This window comes from Gymnoscopelus microlampas (assembly GCF_963454915.1).
Source record: "Gymnoscopelus microlampas genome assembly, chromosome: 20".
Lineage (NCBI taxonomy): Eukaryota > Metazoa > Chordata > Actinopteri > Myctophiformes > Myctophidae > Gymnoscopelus > Gymnoscopelus microlampas.
Window position 1 is genome coordinate 10,293,950 of NC_139957.1, and position 18,543 is coordinate 10,312,492.

At 42.6% G+C, this 18,543-nt stretch overlaps 1 protein-coding gene across 1 annotated transcript in view; it reads left to right on the plus strand.

Annotated features, from left to right (window-relative positions):
• The window catches only part of kif6 (kinesin family member 6), a 111,565-nt gene that overhangs the window by 77,892 nt on the left and 15,130 nt on the right, over positions 1–18,543 (plus strand). The window contains exons 16-18 of the mRNA XM_084045761.1: positions 15,165–15,215; positions 17,057–17,141; positions 17,301–17,439. Coding sequence (XP_083901887.1) covers positions 15,165–15,215; positions 17,057–17,141; positions 17,301–17,439 — 275 coding nt within the window. The remainder of the gene's footprint in view (positions 1–15,164; positions 15,216–17,056; positions 17,142–17,300; positions 17,440–18,543) is intronic.

Here is an 18,543-nt window from a genome sequence, read left to right on the forward strand (position 1 = left end):
TACTTTAATAAAGTATTTCCAATTTTCAATACTTTTACTTCTACTCCACTACACCTGAGAGGCAAATATTATACTTTTACTCCACTAACTTTAGTTACTAGTTCATTTGTAGATTTTGATTATTATTACAGCCCTATATACATTTCGGCTATTTGAAAATAGCCAATCTACAAGCTCACAATGCGTCGCGATTGTGAGCTTGTAGATCTGCTATTTTCAAAAGATTTTTAGACATTTTACACATTTAAAAACTTGTGAAATGGGACACTCTGCATAATGAGAACTTTCTACTTTTGGTACTTTAAGTACATTTTGATACCAATACTTTTGTACTTTTACTGAAGTAAATTTCAAATTCCGGACTTTTACTTGTAAAAGAGTACTTCTACATCGCAGTATGATACTTTTACTTAAGTTAATAATGTGAGTACTTTTTCCACCACTGGCTAACTGTGTTTGTTGGAGCGACCGGGCCAAGCCTGGATCCTGGATTGCTACTTTTGAAGTTGAATCCTGTGAGGTTTCCACCGACAGAGACGATATGGCGTCAGTCCAGATTTTAAAACGTTGTATGGGGTGAGCTGTAAACACCTCCGTAAGTTGCAATGTCCCGAGGACTTCTCCCTTGCCTCCACTCTTTATGGGTAGCAGACACTAAAGGCCCGGGTGAATATTCAAAACCACTCTGGGCCATGCTGTACGATGCGATTGTGTCCGTAATTTATTTGCAGGGCTAATGTTGTCAGCTGCTCGTAAGAATGGTTTATGCCGCATGCTTACCTTAACATGTGGTCCCAGACAATGCTATCCTCGCTCAGAGCAAGAGCCATTCCATGAGAACACGATGTAGACAGCAGAACCATTCCCTCCATTTAGCCTTATCCTCATGCTGTGTTTAGTCAAGCGTCCCATCTTAGGTGCTAATAGAATGTCTTATAACATTAGTATATGGTAAGTAGCCTTAGGGAACCAAGGGTTCCAGAGCCATGTGGCCCATAGGGGCATGGGAGCCCATCTCCTGTTTCTGTAGCGCGAGGCGGCTTGACGTTCAAGTACATCCCTCAGCCATGATGTACAATTACGGGATTCCCTCTTTCATTGGTGTTTCGCCCAGGTGGGTGTGGTTTAATGCCTAAACTAAATTACCCTAATCTTAACCTCACAAAAAATATGCCTAAACCTAACCTCAAAACCACGCCCACTGGGGCGAAACACCTGGGTAAGAGAGAGTCCGGTACAATTACACCCCCTGGAAATGGCGCTATAGTGATGTCGCAGGGACTTACCCGCAATCCAGCCCATAATGCTCGAGTGCCAAGCAGGGAGGCTTTGGGCCTAATTTCTATAGCCTTTATGACCCGGCCGGGGAATCGAACCCAACCTCCCCAATCTCACTGACTGAGCTCATAACATATGCTGTACTATGCATTTTTATAATTTGCCACTATTGTCAGATTGCGTTTGTGTACCTTGATAAGCTCATATCCATGACGTTCACATACAGACATTCACTGATGGACTGTATAGCAGTGGTTCTCAAAGTAGAGTCCAGGGACTCTCTCAGGGTTCCGTCAGGGTGTTCTAAATTGACCCGTATAGGTCTGTAACTCTGACGGTATACAAATGGAACCATACAGTACTTTGCCCCTCACAGAGACTTGCAGTATGATATATGGAGGACCAAAAGGTCTATACTGTACATATAGATGGTCTTTGGATGTCTCTGTGGTATCGGTGCGGCGTATCGCGTTTAACCTCCGGCCCACAGGATTCTGCAAATATTTGTCGAGGCTTATAGCATGAAACCGGCCCTTTACGACCGCGGCATGTCTCCTGACAGTTGTGGGGGGGAAACCCTGCGTGGTTTGGAAGACGTCGCGGCGTTTTCATTCTTTCGTCCGCAGCCTCGCTCTGGAAGAGCGAACCGACCGGAGGGGCTGAAGGTAATGAAAGATTGCAGGGAGCGCACCGCACGCCGCTTACCAGACGACACGTATGCAAATCGATCATTTCACGGGAATGTTTCTCATGCCTGTCAAGATCGGAGCGGCCCGTGAGGTTGGAGAGCTGTTTTAGTTTGAGGTAATGACGTTCTTAACCACTTAAAAACACCATGTAATTTGATGTGCGTCAGATAGCGAACATAGCCGATCTACACGCTTGTAGATCTACAAGCTTGTAGATCGGCGAGTAGGGCTATTTTTGAAATAAAAAGAAATACTTGTAAATCCAGGAAATTATGTGGATCTCGGACTTTGGCTCCAAAGTGGATCTCTTCATGTGACCAGCCTGTTACATCACCCATGTATGACATCAGTCGCCTACAGTATGACATATTATCTATGACGTATGGCTCCAAATGTGGGCAAGGTTTCAGCAAAATCACAGCTCCATTGACTTCTGTTAAATATTTATATAATATTATAAAAAGTATAAAACATACTTGAAAATAATCAGTGGAGGTACTTCTGTGGCCTATTGGCGGCGTGCACAAGACATTTGGCGCTGGTCAGTCCAGCAGTTTGTGAGATTAGCTCCAGACAGACAAACAGACAGACAGACAGAGACACATTTTAACAATTTATTCATGTATAAAGGAGAGCATACAAGGACACAAATATTAAAGGTACAGTTAAGGTTACATTCACAAAATCATGGCATTTGTCTTTGTGATACAACAAGCATATCACTCTGTAGGTCACAGCGTCTCCGCCACACACACACACACACACACACACACACACACACACACACACACACACACACACACACACACACACACACACACACACACACACACACACACACACACACACACACACACACACACACACACACACACTGTCACAGATGGCCTACCGTAGAAATTGAAACGTTTTGAACATTTTTAGAACATTGTGACTCTAGGCTTCATGTGGTTGATTTGCTTGACTTTTAATCAATGAGATATCCTCGTGTTGTGTTGAGTGGCGGCACACAGATATCCAACACAGAGAGTCCAGAGTTTTCCCCCTGATATTACTACAATGGAATAGATAACAGAAGACCATGCAGGGTTGTTCAGCTGGACCATCGATCACATGACGTTCCACTTAGCGCCAGGGCCTGATAAATGGTGTGCATGCAAACACTTGAGCTTCTGGAAAGTTCAAACTGAAGTGGCCACAGCAGTGGTTCTTGAAACTTTTTGATTCCAAGACCCCCACAGGTTTTGTATGCGTCAGGCCACGGGCCCCCATTACTCTGAGAGTGTACAACTGGAACCAAATGCACCCTTACAGGTCTATACCTCAGTGTACAAATGGAACCAAATGCACTCTTACAGGTCTATAACTTAGAGAGTGTACAAATGGAACCAAATGGACCCGCAAGGGTCCTAAAGCTACGGAGCTGTAAGCGTCCATTTTGTTCCCAACCATCAATCATTTAGCTGGGGGACCTCCCCGGAAACCTCCTCAAGGACCCCTGGGGGTCCTCGGACCCCACTTTGAGAACCTTTCTAGTGTTTGTTTGCAACATGACAGGCTGGCTGATGCATTTTACAATGTGTGTGCATCTCATACTGTGTACGATGTTCATCACCAGGTTGTGTTGACATCTCCTGTCAGCACAGCTCAGCATTACTGGATAGATGCCATCATTACTGCTTTCATGTTGTCACTATCGCCGGGCAGAAACCTTGTAACTCCAAAACTGGAAAAAATAAAGAATCCAATGGATCCAATGTAGTTATCATTTAGTCACAAGCTCTTGTTAACCCCTTTCAATCCGGGGACACATAAAAAAATTGCTTAAAAAAATGGCAGATATACAAGCAAATCGAGTGCCACGTTATGAGCTTGTAGATCTGCTATTTTTTGAAAAATCGGGAAAATTTGTGCAAATCTTTAAATATATATATTTTTAAAAGCGAACAGTAAATATTTTGTTCTAGGGACCCCCCAGAAGCAAAGATTTGAGTTACAAATGTTAACATTTTCCGGATTTTTCGAAAACAGCAGATCTACAAGCTCATAGCGCGGCAATCTGTGCCGCGCTATGAGCTTGTATGTGTGCTATTTTTTTGAATAGCCAAAGAAACCTGAAAATGACACAGATGCGTTCCCGGTCTTAATGGGTTAATACTTTTCATCTGTTAAATATTTATAAAACCTACAAGCAGATTTAACCACTTTCAACCTGGCAAGCCCTATTTTGGGCATCTTATTATCCTATATTCAAATTGCTTAATGGGTGGGTCGGTCGGGGCGGTTGGTGGACCACCGCAGGCCCTCGGGGGCTCCTGTCCCCCCATCAAATGCACATAATTCATAACCTGGCTCCCACACTAATTTTCTTTGCCCTCCATCATCCACTGAGTGTGTGTGTGTGTGTGTGTGTACATTGGGACATCATGGACCCTGGCCAATGGCAGTTGTGTATAAAAACAACACACAACTGCAGGTCTGGAGGATAGATGCAGAATGGATGCAGGGTTAGGGGGGAGGGGTGCGCCTATAATGACAACCCGTATGTGACCCACAGTGGGTCACATAGTTAAGTAAAAGTATCAATACTGCGATGTAGAAGTAGCCTACTAAGTAAAAGTCCGGAATGCAAAATGTACTTGAGTAAAAGTACAAAAAAAAGTATTGGTATCAAAATGTACTTAAAGTACCAAAAGTAGAAAGTACTCATTATGCAGAATGTCCCATTTCACAACTTTTCAAATGTATAAAATGTATACAAATATAAAAAAAATGGCAGATCTACAAGCTCACAATGCGAAGCATCGCGACGCATTGTGAGCTTGTAGATCGGCTATTTTCAAATGGCCGAAATATATATTTATATATACACACACATACATACATACATACACATATACACACACACACACACACACACACACACACACACACACACACACACACACACACACACACATACATACACACACAGTTAATCACCGACCCCCAGTTTTGGAACCATTGGTGTTGAGGATCTGTGTTTCGATGTGGCAGGTTGAGGGTCCACAGCTCCGGGGTGGGGGTGCAGCACGTGCACCCAGCCACCCTTACTGCATGAGACCTTTGACCCATAGAGCTGGCCTATCAGATCTGTGGAATGGCGGATGGCCATGGTTTCTGCCTGACAGCAACTATATATACTGTAGGAGTAGATCTCTGACGGATTTGCATAAAAAAGAGAATTGTGCCGCCCCTACACATACCAAACGTATGTGAAAAACAGCATGTCTGAAGTTTTCTGTTAACTGTACATGGAGTATCCCCCCAAAAATGAACATAATTGCACTTATTGAACCACCGACATTGACTAGGGTGACAGAATGCAGAGAATTATGGTTGGTAGTTCGATGGCCTTTTGAGCACCCTAAATAATGGTTCTGTGCACATGGCAGCTGTAAGCCACACCGGTAGTCTTTTTGGCCCCATGTGTTTTTCTTTCTGGCTGTAGCCTGCTCCCTGCACTTTCTCACTCTGTCAGCATCGCTAGGTCAGGGTGGGTTCAAACCACTCAGTGGTGCCGCTAAGTGTTTCTTAATCCTGTTATTTTATTAGGAAAGGAAGAGGCCGTACATCAGACGAGGGTTCGGCATCGGATAGGATCGGAGAAGGTTGTTTCTGCCTCTCGGGTGCACTTCGGAAACCGTCTCTGCCAGGTGGAAACCTCATATGTCCAAAACTGTTACTTTTCGGGATTCGAATTCCAGAAATGGCAAAAGTAGCAGATCTGCAAGCTCGAAACGCGCCGCTTCGCGCTGCGTTTCGAGCTTGCAGATCTGCTACTTTTGATGCTTTTGTGTGACGCATGTAGTATGATCAAGTAGGGCGTCAATTTACGAAAAACGCAAAAAGTTAAACTATGGAGTTAAGAGGTTTCTGCCCGACAGCAACGAAATGGCTGTTGAAGACCCTGGCGTCTGTTAGGGAAGACTGGGTCAGACCACCTGACCACACTGTCAAGCCACAGGGAGCCTCGGTTCAAACAGGATCCCGAGCTACCCTATCTCCTCACGCCGTATCCAACGAAAAGTACGACTTTGTGAGGGGGTCTCAAGCTCCACTGGCAAAACACTTACTTACGTCGGTGTCGTTTGCAAGGTCTTGCGCCGTTAATCCTTGTCAGCGCTGTCTGCAATAACCTTCAATTGTGGCCTGCGTTTTGATTCACAGACTTTGTACAGAGTCTTGAAAGATAGATTTACCTCTGTGGTGTTGGGCACAGCAACCAGCGGCTCTAAGGCCAGTCGGTCGGTCGGTCAGTTGGACGGTCCACAACAATTTGGCGTGTGTGTGTGTATGTATGTGTGTGGGGCTCAGGAGGTAAAGCAGCCATCTGGGAACCGATTACATCCCCGGCTCCTCCTGGCTTTGTGTCGAAGTGTCCTTGAGCAAGACGCCAAACCCCTAACAGCTCCCGATGAGCAGGATAGTGCCTTGCATGGTTTCTTTCGCCGTCTGTGTGTGAATGTATGTGTGAATGGATGAATGTACAGTAATGCACTGCAATTTTGACTCTTTTTTTGTGGTCGGACTTTGGTTGTTTTTAAATGTACTTTATAAATAAAATGGACTTGACTTGACATTGTGTAGTACTTTGAAGAAAAGGCGCTATAGGGCATTTACCAAGAATGTGTGGATGCATACGCGTATGTAGTCGTAGCTACAGTATTGCAAATTCATTATTTGAAAAAAAAATACCCGTTCAATTGTAAATTATAAAGTCCAATGCATCTACAAAAGATACAAGCTGAACCTTATTTCCATCATTTTCTTTGGTGTATTATTATTCCGTCTGGATGTCTCATCATGAGACCTTGGACATGGTCGTTTTGATTGGCAACAGGACCGTTATTACAGAAACAACTGCAGTACAGTGAGTTCCTCAACTGTGGGACACCTAAGGGACTGCAGAGAAATCTCTCACCCCCGAAATGCTCTATAGCAGTGGTTCTCAAACCTTTTTACGTCAAGGACCCCCAAAATGATATGTAATTGGCCCCAGAATATTTATGTAAAATTATTATTCAACATTTTTGATATTTTTCGTGACACACTGTGAGCTTGTACATCTGCTATTTCTGAATTGCCAACATGTAAATGGATAAAGTGGTTAAAATGATTGTGATGCAGCACTATTTGATTTGAACCCGGATTCCAGCGCAAGTGCTGACATTTTTACCATTGAGCTAATAGAGCCTGCCTGGTTGCTCAGGGGATGAATTGAATTTTGTAAAAAATCTTGCCATTTTTTGGTGTTCTCTCTCCTGATTGGACGAAATTGGTATCCCAATTGAATATTTAATTACTGTTTATTAAAGAGCTGGAGAGACAGGGAGACTCCTGTCCTGTTACTGAACACTATAGCAATATTTCAATCAGAATATAGAGGTTTCACTTTTTAACCCCCCCAACCATGTTTTATTTAATTTTTTGTCCTGTGACTATGTTGTTGCACAGGCCTGTTTCTGTTGCTACCCTCCATGTACAGCACGTTGGTCAATCTTGATTGTTGTAAATGTGCTACATAAATAAAGTTTTATTTGATTTGATTAAAATCACTTATATTTGACGCAAAAGTGAACTAAATTTATATCCCTGCCTAGTTAGTGTTGACATAGTTTTTCCCCGGGTGACTCAATTGAGTGATTCTACTGGGATAAAATGCTGGGAAGGGAGGCTCTGTACACATTCAAATACACAGTGTTAATGTATCCATTTGTAACTCTGAGGGTGTAACAAATAGAACCAAATGCATTTGGTTCCATTTGTACACCCTCAGAGTTAAAGCTGTACTAGTGACTACAATGTTATGTTTGTCCAATCAACGCTGTATCTTCTATTGAGACATCTAGATTCTGTGTCTGGTTTGACACGACCGGGTGGCAAGATGGTCAGTGGTTAACATTTCAGCACTTTGCACAGGAGGAGACCGTGGGTTCAAATATGGGGTACCAAAAAAAAGAGGGAAAGTTCCAGAGGGTAGCTTTAAATTAGCGCTCAGGATAGTGCTGCCGTGCAGATGACTTACCCATGTGTTGTCCCTGTATATCTGCCACATGAGAGGCAACGGGTCCGTCCTCGTGTGGATCCAAGGTGCCGCCCCCGTGTTCCTTCCTGGAGCATCACCGGAGACACCGACGCTCTTCAAGGAGAAGGCTGTCAAAGTGTTTAATTCTGGAGCACGATGCTGCTGTTGCTGCTGCTTCTGGCCAACACAGACAGACACACACACACACACACACACACACACACACACACACACACACACACACACACACACACACACACACGCACAAATACAGTGGTGGAAAGTACATTTACTGAAGTACTCTACTTAAGTATAATTTTGAGGTATTTGTACTTTACTTGAGTATTTCCAATACTTTTGCTTCTACTCCACTACAGTGGTCACCTGTTCATTCATGCACGATCTTCAAACGGCCACCTATTGGACATCAGAGGTTTTCAAAGGTTTCTTTAGGTACCTTTCAAAGTTGACGCCCACAGATTCTTAGCGCCTCCCATTGAAATAATTAGAAAGTGTAGTGTGGCCGTCCAGCCACGAGGTGGCGCTTGGTATCAAAATGTATTTTAAAAAAGTAAGTAAGGCCTGTGTTCAAAATGTTACTTGAGTAAAAGTACAAAGTATTGGCATCAAAATATACTTAAAGTACCAAAAGTAAAAGTACTGAAATGTTTGAAAGTAGCCGATCTACGAGCTTGTAGATCGTCTATTTTCTAATGGCCATGGTATAATATAGGGCTAAAGTGGTTAATGTATATGTTTTATAATCAGTGTTGGGCTATATTACTTAGGAGAGTAATATGTTACCTATTACTTATTACTCCTTTGAAAAGTAATAATATTATATAACTTATTACTTGGAATCAAGAGTAATATATTACATGTTACTTTATATTACTTTCCCAGGTCCCGACAACATCCCCGCTAAATTTCTAAAAGACTCAGCCGCCTCCATTGCCCCAATCATTACCCACATAATAAACCTCTCCATCATACAGGGACGGGTCCCTAACGACTTCAAAAAAGCAAGAGTGACCCCTCTGTACAAAAAAGGAAACCAATTAGACCCTGGCAACTACCGCCCTATTTCTATTCTTAGCTCCATCTCGAAAGTCATGGAAAAAATAGTCTATGAACAGGTTGATAAGTACCTTGCCGAAAAAAATCTAATTTACGAATTCCAATCTGGTTTCAGAACAAACCACTCCACTGACACATGCCTTCTCTATTTGAACGACTCTATCAAACAAGATGTCGACAAGGGCAAATATTGCGGCATGGTCATGCTGGACCTCCAGAAGGCTTTTGACACCGTTAATCACCCAATTATGATCAATAAGCTCAAAGCAATAGGCTTTGATGACACGTCGGTGAACTGGATGAGATCCTACCTGGAGGGGAGGGAGCAAGTGGTGGAAGTAAACGGCACCCAGTCCCCTCCTCTCCCAGTGACTTGTGGTGTTCCTCAAGGCAGCATACTAGGACCACTACTGTTCCTGATATATGTGAATGATATGTCCTCAGCTTGCGACTGCAAACTGTTCCTGTTCGCAGATGACTCGGCTCTGCTGGTCTCGGACAGGGACAGGCTGCAGGTTGAGAAAACTCTCAGCACTGAACTCAACAAGATCTGCATCTGGCTCTCCGACAACAAACTCTCATTACACCTGGGTAAAACTGAATCCATCCTCTTTGGGTCCAACCCTAACCTTAGAAAGGCTGAGAGTTTCACGATCAAAGTGGGTGAAAATGTTATCACAAGAAAGGAGGAAATTACCTACCTGGGTTCCATCTTGGAGGCAAACCTCTCAGGTGACAAAAACGCTGAAAAGACGATCAAAAAGGTCCACAAAATAACACGGAGGATGTGGAGGCTTGTTCGTAAAGTCAGTAAGAATACTCTGAAGATTCTTATAGGGGCCCTCATACAAGGTCATTATGATTATGCATGCACTTCATGGTATCACAACACCTCCAAGGCCCTAAAAACAAGGCTCCAAACATCCCAAAACAAACTTGTAAGGCTACTTCTTGGCCTCAATTACAAAACCCATCTAACCCCTGATCATTTTGCTAGGCTTGGATGGCTTAGGGTTGAGGACAGAGTACAGCAACTTGCTATGGGCCTGGTCTTCAAGATACACCACAACATTGGGATCCCCCTGTATTTGTCAAAATACTTCCAAAATGTTAATCAAGTCCATGATCATAACACCAGAGGCAGCTCCACAAACCATGTTCAACCCAGATTTGGCACAACAAAGGGAATGAACTCTTTCTCATGCTATTCATCTAAAATGTGGAATGCCCTACCAAAAGGAGTAAAGGAGTGCAAAACCCTACTCACTTTCAAAAATGCCCTAAAGATACACCTTCAGGAGGCTGCAATTCAAAAATGGCCCCTGTCCAAGTCCTAACCTACCCCATGTCCTAACCTAACCCCCCCCCCCCCCCTCTCTTTCTTTTTTGTACATATTTTTCACCCTTCATACCAGTAACCTGTAAACTGATTGTATGACATTCTGTATAGTAGTGTGTATATCTGTCTGTCTCTTATATGTCAACATGATTTGTGTGCATGGGGATCTCATCTTAAACAAGCTACGTGCTTAACTGAGCTATCCAGTTTAGTAGACCTTGTATTGCGAATTTGTACTTCCATGTACTGTTATGTACTGTCATGTACTGTTCTCATGTCTTACTAAATAAAGTACATCAATCAATCAATCAATCCCCGTGCCCCCCCCTAAAAAAAAAAGACGTGTACAGTTTTTAGCCTTTTAGAACTGAATCCAATTTAATTGAACAATAGAAAACAGTTTTTATCTTTTTAAGTATTTTGCTGCTACAGATTCCATATTTGGAATTGGAACAATAATTATCCTTACAGGAACAACATAAATCTGAACTGCACACACTGGCTGCAGCCTCTCAAAAACTGAAACAGTAAACTTTTTGAACATTTCTTAACCTTTTCACTTACAACAGTCAATATTAATTAGCCAAAGTGCAAGGGGGGGGGAGAGAGGAGAGGAGATCAGAGCAGTGGTTCTCAAACTTTTTCATGTGAAGGACCCCCAAATTGACACTTATTAGCCCGCGGATTTCGAGAGAGAGAGAGAGAGAGAGAGAGAGAGAGAGAGAGAGAGAGAGAGAGAGAGAGAGAGAGAGAGAGAGAGAGAGAGAGAGAGAGAGAGAGAGAGAGAGAGAGAGAGAGAGAGAGAGAGAGAGAGAGAGAGAGAGAGAGAGAGAGAGAGAGAGAGAGAGAGAGAGAGAGAGAGAGAGAGAGAGTGTTAAATCAGGGGTCTTCGACAGGAGGTCCGAGACCCCTAGAGGGTCCTCAGAGTTACTGCCGGGGGTCCGGCAGTAACGTGTGGTTCCACGGTGTGCTGGGAACAGAGGTACTGTAGGGGGGAGGGGAACCTGATAGCAGAGTTCCTCAGCTTATTTGGAATACTGTAGTGTAGGCTACACAGTATATCATTAACATAACCGGTTTTGCTACCTGCTACCTACCTCCCCCTACTGTCTGTCTGTCTGTCTGTGCCCACACACTGTCAGACACACACACACACACACACACACACACACACACACACACACACACACACACACACACACACACACACACACACACACACACACGATGTGCAAGTGTTTGAAAACTTTAGTTACTTTGTAGATTTTGATTATTATTACAAAACATACATTAACCATTAACCTTATATAAAGTTGTCTATTTAAAAATAGCAGAACTAAGCTACATGTTGTGAGCTTGTAGATCTGCTATTTTACATTTTGACATAACGTGTGAAAGAGGACTTTCTGCATAACAAGTAGAGAGAAAGAGAGAGAGAGAGGGAAATACTCCAGTAAAGAAAAAAAAATACCTAAAATCTTTACTTATGTACAGTACTTGTGTAATGTAATGTGTTACTTTACACCACAGTAAAATGTTTGAAAATACACTGTTGTGTAAAATGTTTGAAAATATTTTGATGCCAGTACTTTGTAGTTTTACTCAGTAACATTTTTAACACAGGCCTTTTACTTGTAACAGAGTATTTTTATATTGTGGTAACAAAAACTGGACATTCCGCATGGAATTTGCAAGCTCATAGCGTGGGATTTAAACCCGGGCCGCAAAATCACTGGACATCAGCTTTAACCACAAGAGGGACTCTTACTTAAGCATTTAGGGTTGACCTTAAAAGGCAGTTGATACCCAGTTAATACTGAAGACAGAGAGAGAGAGGGGTGCTTGAGCTAATGTGAGCATTTTTTCCACCACTGAGAACATGATTTAAAAAAAAGCTAAATTCTCCCCCAACCCCCTCTCCCTGCTGACTGTAGCCTACCTAACTGTGTGTGAAGGTGGCCAAACTTGTTTTGTGACAACAATGGCCAAGCTTGAAGCCACTGACTGTCTATTAGCATATGTTAACCATGATCCTCTCTCACTGAATGAAAGGAAGGGGTCGCGACCAGCGTTGCCATGTTTGCTTATTATAAGCAACCTGTTTTTCTGTAAAGTTGCTTGTAAATATTGGTAGAAGCTGGCTGCTTTTTATTTGAGAATTTGAGGTGCATATAGGTTTAATGTGCTCATGTGGCCTATAATAATCAATCTCTTTTGGGCTTGTTTTCATAGACCTGTTTGCTTATTTCTCTCGCAAACTCTGGCAACACTGGTCGCAACAGCTGTCTCCTATGACTGAGAGAGAGAAAAAAAAGAATGAGAAAAACACTGGCTTATCCTCTGTTCTTTAATTGTTGTTCTTCAGTGGTGGAAGAAGTACTCAGATATTTTACTTAAAGTAAAAGCCACCACATATACCACATAAAAATACATGTAGAATGTCCCGTTTCACAGGTTATCAAAATATATAAAAATCCTTTGAAAATAGCAGATCTATAAGCTCACAACGCATCACATGGCTATTTTTAAATAGCCAACGTTTATATAAGGCTGAAGTGGTTAATGTATGTTTTGTAATAATCAAAATCTACAAAGTAACAACTAAAGTTTTCAAATAATTGTAGTGGAGTAAAAGAACAATATTTGCCTCTGAGATGTATAGTGGAGTAGAAATAAATGTACTGGAAATTGGAAATAATCTAGTAAAGTAAAAATACCTAAAATCTTTACTTATGTACAGTACTTGAGTAAATGTAATTTGTTACTTTACACCACTGTAAAATGTTTGAAAATACACTGTTGTGTAAAATGTTTCAAAATAGCATTGTGAAAATTGTGAGCTTGTAGATCAGCTATTTTCAAATAGCCTATGTATAAAATAAAGTAAAACTACTGGAAATTGGAAATACTAGTACATAAGTTTGTTTTATTAATTCAATGATAAATTGTCTGCATTCATAAGTTCTCTAATGACTTCTGCTTTTAAGAAATAAACTGCAAGTAGAGTAATTGCTTTCCTCTGCTCTCTTCTGCCACCTACTGTCCACCTAAAATGAAAAACTTAAAACACACCCCCAAGGCATAGCCACACCCCCAACCTTTCACAACCTAAGGTTATGGTGGGTTATGGTGGGTACCTTTCAGAGACTCCGGTGCGTATGTGAATAGGTGACCACTGTACATCTCGGATCCAAATATTGTACTTTTACTCCATTACATTTATTTGAAAACTTCAGTTACAGTTACTCTGTAGATGTAGTTTATTATTACAAAATATACATTAACCACTTCAGCCCTATATATATTTCGGCCATTTGAAAATAGCCGATCTACAAGCTCACAATGCTCACAACCCCAAAAATGAAATTAGTTGATCTACGCTAAGTATAAATCAGGCATAACTCTAAACCTAACCTCTAAATGCTTCTTCCTAACCCTAACCTCAACCTCTTTTTGTAATTGTAAACCTCAACTGTACATTTACCATAAAACAACCGTTTTTCTTGTGAGCATCAGGGAATTGGTCCTCTGTCTATTTTCTCAAATTCTACTATACTTTTGGACATTACTGCTAAACATTTGGGCCTCACAAGTATAGTAATACAATTAGGCCTACACACACACACACACACACACACACACACACACACACACACACACACACACACACACACACACACACACACACACACACACACACACACACACACCCACACGCACACTATGACCCCAATCATAGGTTCATCCCCGCAAAGCTCTGCTGTGTGTCTTCCATGAATTCCTCCCTCTCAGCAGTGTGTTTGTGTAGAGACACTGTGGACGTAATAGATGTGTGTCAGAGGCCCTGGTGAGCTGACAGATCTTGTTGTTGGCTGTATTGTATTGATTGGCTGTATTTTAGAGCCGAGGTCACGCTGCACCGCTGGCCACTTGGACCCCATGCCGTTCACCGGTGCATGGAATGGATCTGATTCACACAGATGGCTCTGTTGAAATCCCTTTTTTAAAGCTGCAATCCACAACTTGTAATGGCAGTAAATAAATAAATAAATAAAACAAAATACATTTTTTAAGAAAATGCGAAGGCGTTCAAAGGGGTCCCCAGCAAGTTAATAGTTAAAATTCAATATTTGAAAAATCTCATAAAAGTTTATTCTTATTTATAAAAAAATATAATTTATTTATAAACTTTAACACAAATCTTTTCAGATGGGCGTCCCCGGCCATATTGGCAAAGGGCTCCCTTTTCTTCCATTGAGAAATGTAGATAGATCCTGGTGTCGGGGAGGATTCTTACTGGTTGACAAGGAACCCTGCCTGAAGCTCATACGCCTAATATCTCCCCTGGCCAAACTGAAGGCGGATTCCCTCTTGGTTGAGGGGGTAGATGTTTGGTTTCCCACGTGGGAGACCTGGCATTCGAATCCCGGCCTGCAACTACCTCTTTCCGTCTGGAGATGACATAAAACTTACGAACTGTAGCTTTATCAAATCCACGTTTTCAAATCATTGTCATTTACATGAGTGGACCTGAAGAGGTTAATGCTCCATATGAACTCATCTGTGATGTATGAATGTCATCTGTAGGAAAATATGAAAAGAGCCAACGGCAGACAGATTGCAATAAATGCAATCACATTTAACGTTTGGAAAATCTAAATGTCTGTCTCTGTTTCACTCCCATTCATTTCCTCTTGTTTCTTCCCCCTCTCAGATGAGTTGAAGAAGCAGTTGGAGGTGCGTAGGATGCAGAGAGCTGCCTGTGGTAAGTTCACCTTGTGGGTGGATTTCTGTGCAGTAAAAACGTTGCCAGACATGACATAACAGCATGACAGGCTAGTCCCTCTGTGCATGACCAACACTTTTGGAAATTAACCACTTAAGGCCTACAGTATATACTGTATATCATTGTACGGCAATATTTGCTATTTTGGAAAATGCTGAAAGTTAGGGTAAGTGATATTTTTGGGTTAAAACAAAACATTTTTCATTAAAAGCCATCTCCAACTCTTTAATAAACAGAAAATACATTTTCAGGTAGGTGACAAAAATCATGAGAGAGTACCCATTTATCAGGCAATTGTTTCAGCTCATTTCTTTGTGTCATCACTTCCAATTTCACTTGTTGTCTCCGTCAGGCCGAAAGACACCCTGTCCGTCCGTCCGTCCGTCCGTCCGTTCGACCGTCCGTCCGACCGTCCGTGTCTGTGTGTGTGGTTCCATCTGTGGACAGCTAATCTCCGGCACCGTTGGCATGATGGCAGCGAAACGGTGCACACACACTCCCTGGATGCCAGAGCAAAACCTCTGCCCCAAATGCCACAACAGGCCCCTCACATGGGCCTGTTGTAGTGCCACCAGGAGGCCGATTTTTGCAAAACACATTTTTTGACAGTACTCCTACAGATTTTGTCCAATCATCACGCAAATCGGTACACAGTATCTCTATAGTCATTAAACGAAATGTGTCCGATTTTTCATATACCATCCTGATTGGCTAAGATTAGCCTCCAAAGTTTGCAGGAGTGCTCCGTTTTGAACAAAATGCCTCAAATCATGAACACAGCGTGCAATGTCCATGAAATTGTGCACACACATTCCCACACGGGCGGCAGTGGCTCAGGGGTAGAGTAGCCGGTAGAGCAGCCGGATGGGAACCGCGAGCTTCCCGGTTTGATCCCGGGCTCCCCAGAGTTAATGTCGAAGTGTCCTTGAGCAGGATGCCGAACCCCTAATTGCTCCCGATGAGCAGGTTGGTGCCTTGCATGGTCAGTGGGTGAATGTGCGTGTAAGTGGGTGAATGTAATGCACAATCTTACACACACACACACACACACACACACACACACACACACACACACACACACACACACACACAGTACTGTACTGTACAGGCATGCTAGTTTTACAATTTGGAACATTGGAACAGCTTCTTTTCTTTTTTCGCCTGTTCAAACTCGCATTCAGAACACTGCTTGCTGCGCCCATTCATCTGAGTCACTGTCGCAGTCGCCTGCCTGCCACAACTGAGAAGTGCTCTTCACCACCGACTGTGTACGCCACCGAGCGCAATTGAAAGTTATAGAAAGCGTTGTACGCAACAGGGGCTTTGCTGTGTGTTCAGTAGCATCCACTTGAAAGCGGCTGCAGTTAAGCCCTCAGTGTGTGGAACAACGGAGAGTGACCAACGTCTGGGTGGCATGTCTCTGTGACTCCTTGATCCCCGCTGGCTGGCTGTTATGACCAGTGACGTACACGCTTTGACAGGGGAATCTGGTTCAGGGTATACAAACATCTCTCTCTGGTTCTGACGCCAAGAAGCCTGTCTTGTTATTTGGATGCCCGCATCAGAGAACACTTCGCAACAGCCTGGTTTCCATTATCCCGGTATTAAAATAGCCCTCTTTAGAGGGAAATGCATAGACATGCACACACAACACAAAGGCGTGTACACCAGATACTCCCCGGAGTCTTTTTCGGGGAACTATTAGGAGCATTTTTTGCAGTGAGTGAGTGTATATTTGCCTGATTGTTTGCCACATATCCCTTCCTCAGACTGTAAAAGAAAGAACTATTTACAGTTTGGTTTCTGCATTGTATGGTTAGGTGTATCAGAGGCCCGTACGCAAGTCGAGGAGGTGGACCCCGTGGAAGAAAACCTGCGCAAAGAAATTGAGGGGGAGAAAAAGACGTGAGTACAGTACGGAGGATGGCAAGCACTCACATTACATACCTTGACAACCAAATGTTTTTCCTATTGTGTCCCAAGACCCTCCTCAGTGTGACTGAGCGCAGCAGAGGCAGGTGAAAAGATGAATTTGGTGTTTCTGCTGTTAATGTCTCCCATCAGTTACAAGAGCGCCTTTGGCCGCCTGAAGGCGATGAAGACGGAGATTGAGCACCTGCAGCTGCTGCTGGAGAGGGCAAAGGTCAAGCTGCAGAAGGACTTCCAGGAGTGGTGGAGTCAGGAGGAGGCGTCAAACGTGCAGGTGACCGACAGTGGTGGAAAAAGTACTCGCATCTTTTACTTAAGTAAAAGTATCAATACTGCAATGTAGAAATACTCGGTTACAAGTAAAAGTCCGGAATTCAACATTTACTCGAGTAAATGTACCAAAGGTATTGGTATCAAAATGTACTTAAAGTACCAAAAGTAAAATTACTCATTATGCAGAATGTCTCATTTCAAGTTTTCAAATCACTTGAAATTAGCAGATCTACAAGCTCACAATGCGTCGCATCACGACGCATTGTGAGCTTGTAGATCGTCTATTTTCAAATGGCCAAAATGTGTATGGCCAAAATGAAGTGTACTTAGTACTTAAATGTACTTAGTTACTTTACACCACTGGTGACCGACCCTTGCATGAAACTGGAGGAAAACAATATTGTCGCTGTCGGGGAGAAACCTTGTGTGTCCAAGACTGTTACTTTTCAGGAAATGGAAAAGAATAACCTGTGTTCCAATGGATTCAATTTTAGTTATTATTTAGACACAAGTTACTTTTTATTGGTTAAATATTTATAAAACCCACAGACCCACGTTCCCTGTCACGTTCCATCTTTTTCGAAAATAGCTAAAATAGCCAATCTATAGGCTCACAATATAAAGCGATGAAGGTTGGGGTAGGCTAGTATTTATTTATTTACGGTACTTTTTTTGGAGGGGGGAGATTAGTACCTGCAAGGATTTCAATCCACTTTCACCCCTGCCTCGTAGTGGGCCTTGTACCAGCCTCCAGTAATTGGATTGACTTTGCTGAAGGCAGTGTCGTCCTTGTGGATTCTCTGCTGAATGACAATACCTTAGAGTCACAGAGAAAGTCAGCCATTACAAGAGAGCATGGAAAATCACAGGTGCATACAACACCAGTCAAAAGGATAGACACAAGAAAGTTCGAAAACGTGTTTCCGTTGTGGTCCAATGGAAATGCTGTAAGTTGTGACTGTTCCCAAGTTGTTCCCATGAACAGCAAGTGTATCTTCTTTGTATGATGTTGCGTCTCATTCGTACCACTTAGCAACTTTATTTGTAACTTAGTAACCACAACTAGCTCAGTTGAATGAAATGTACTTACATTTGGGAAAGGGCA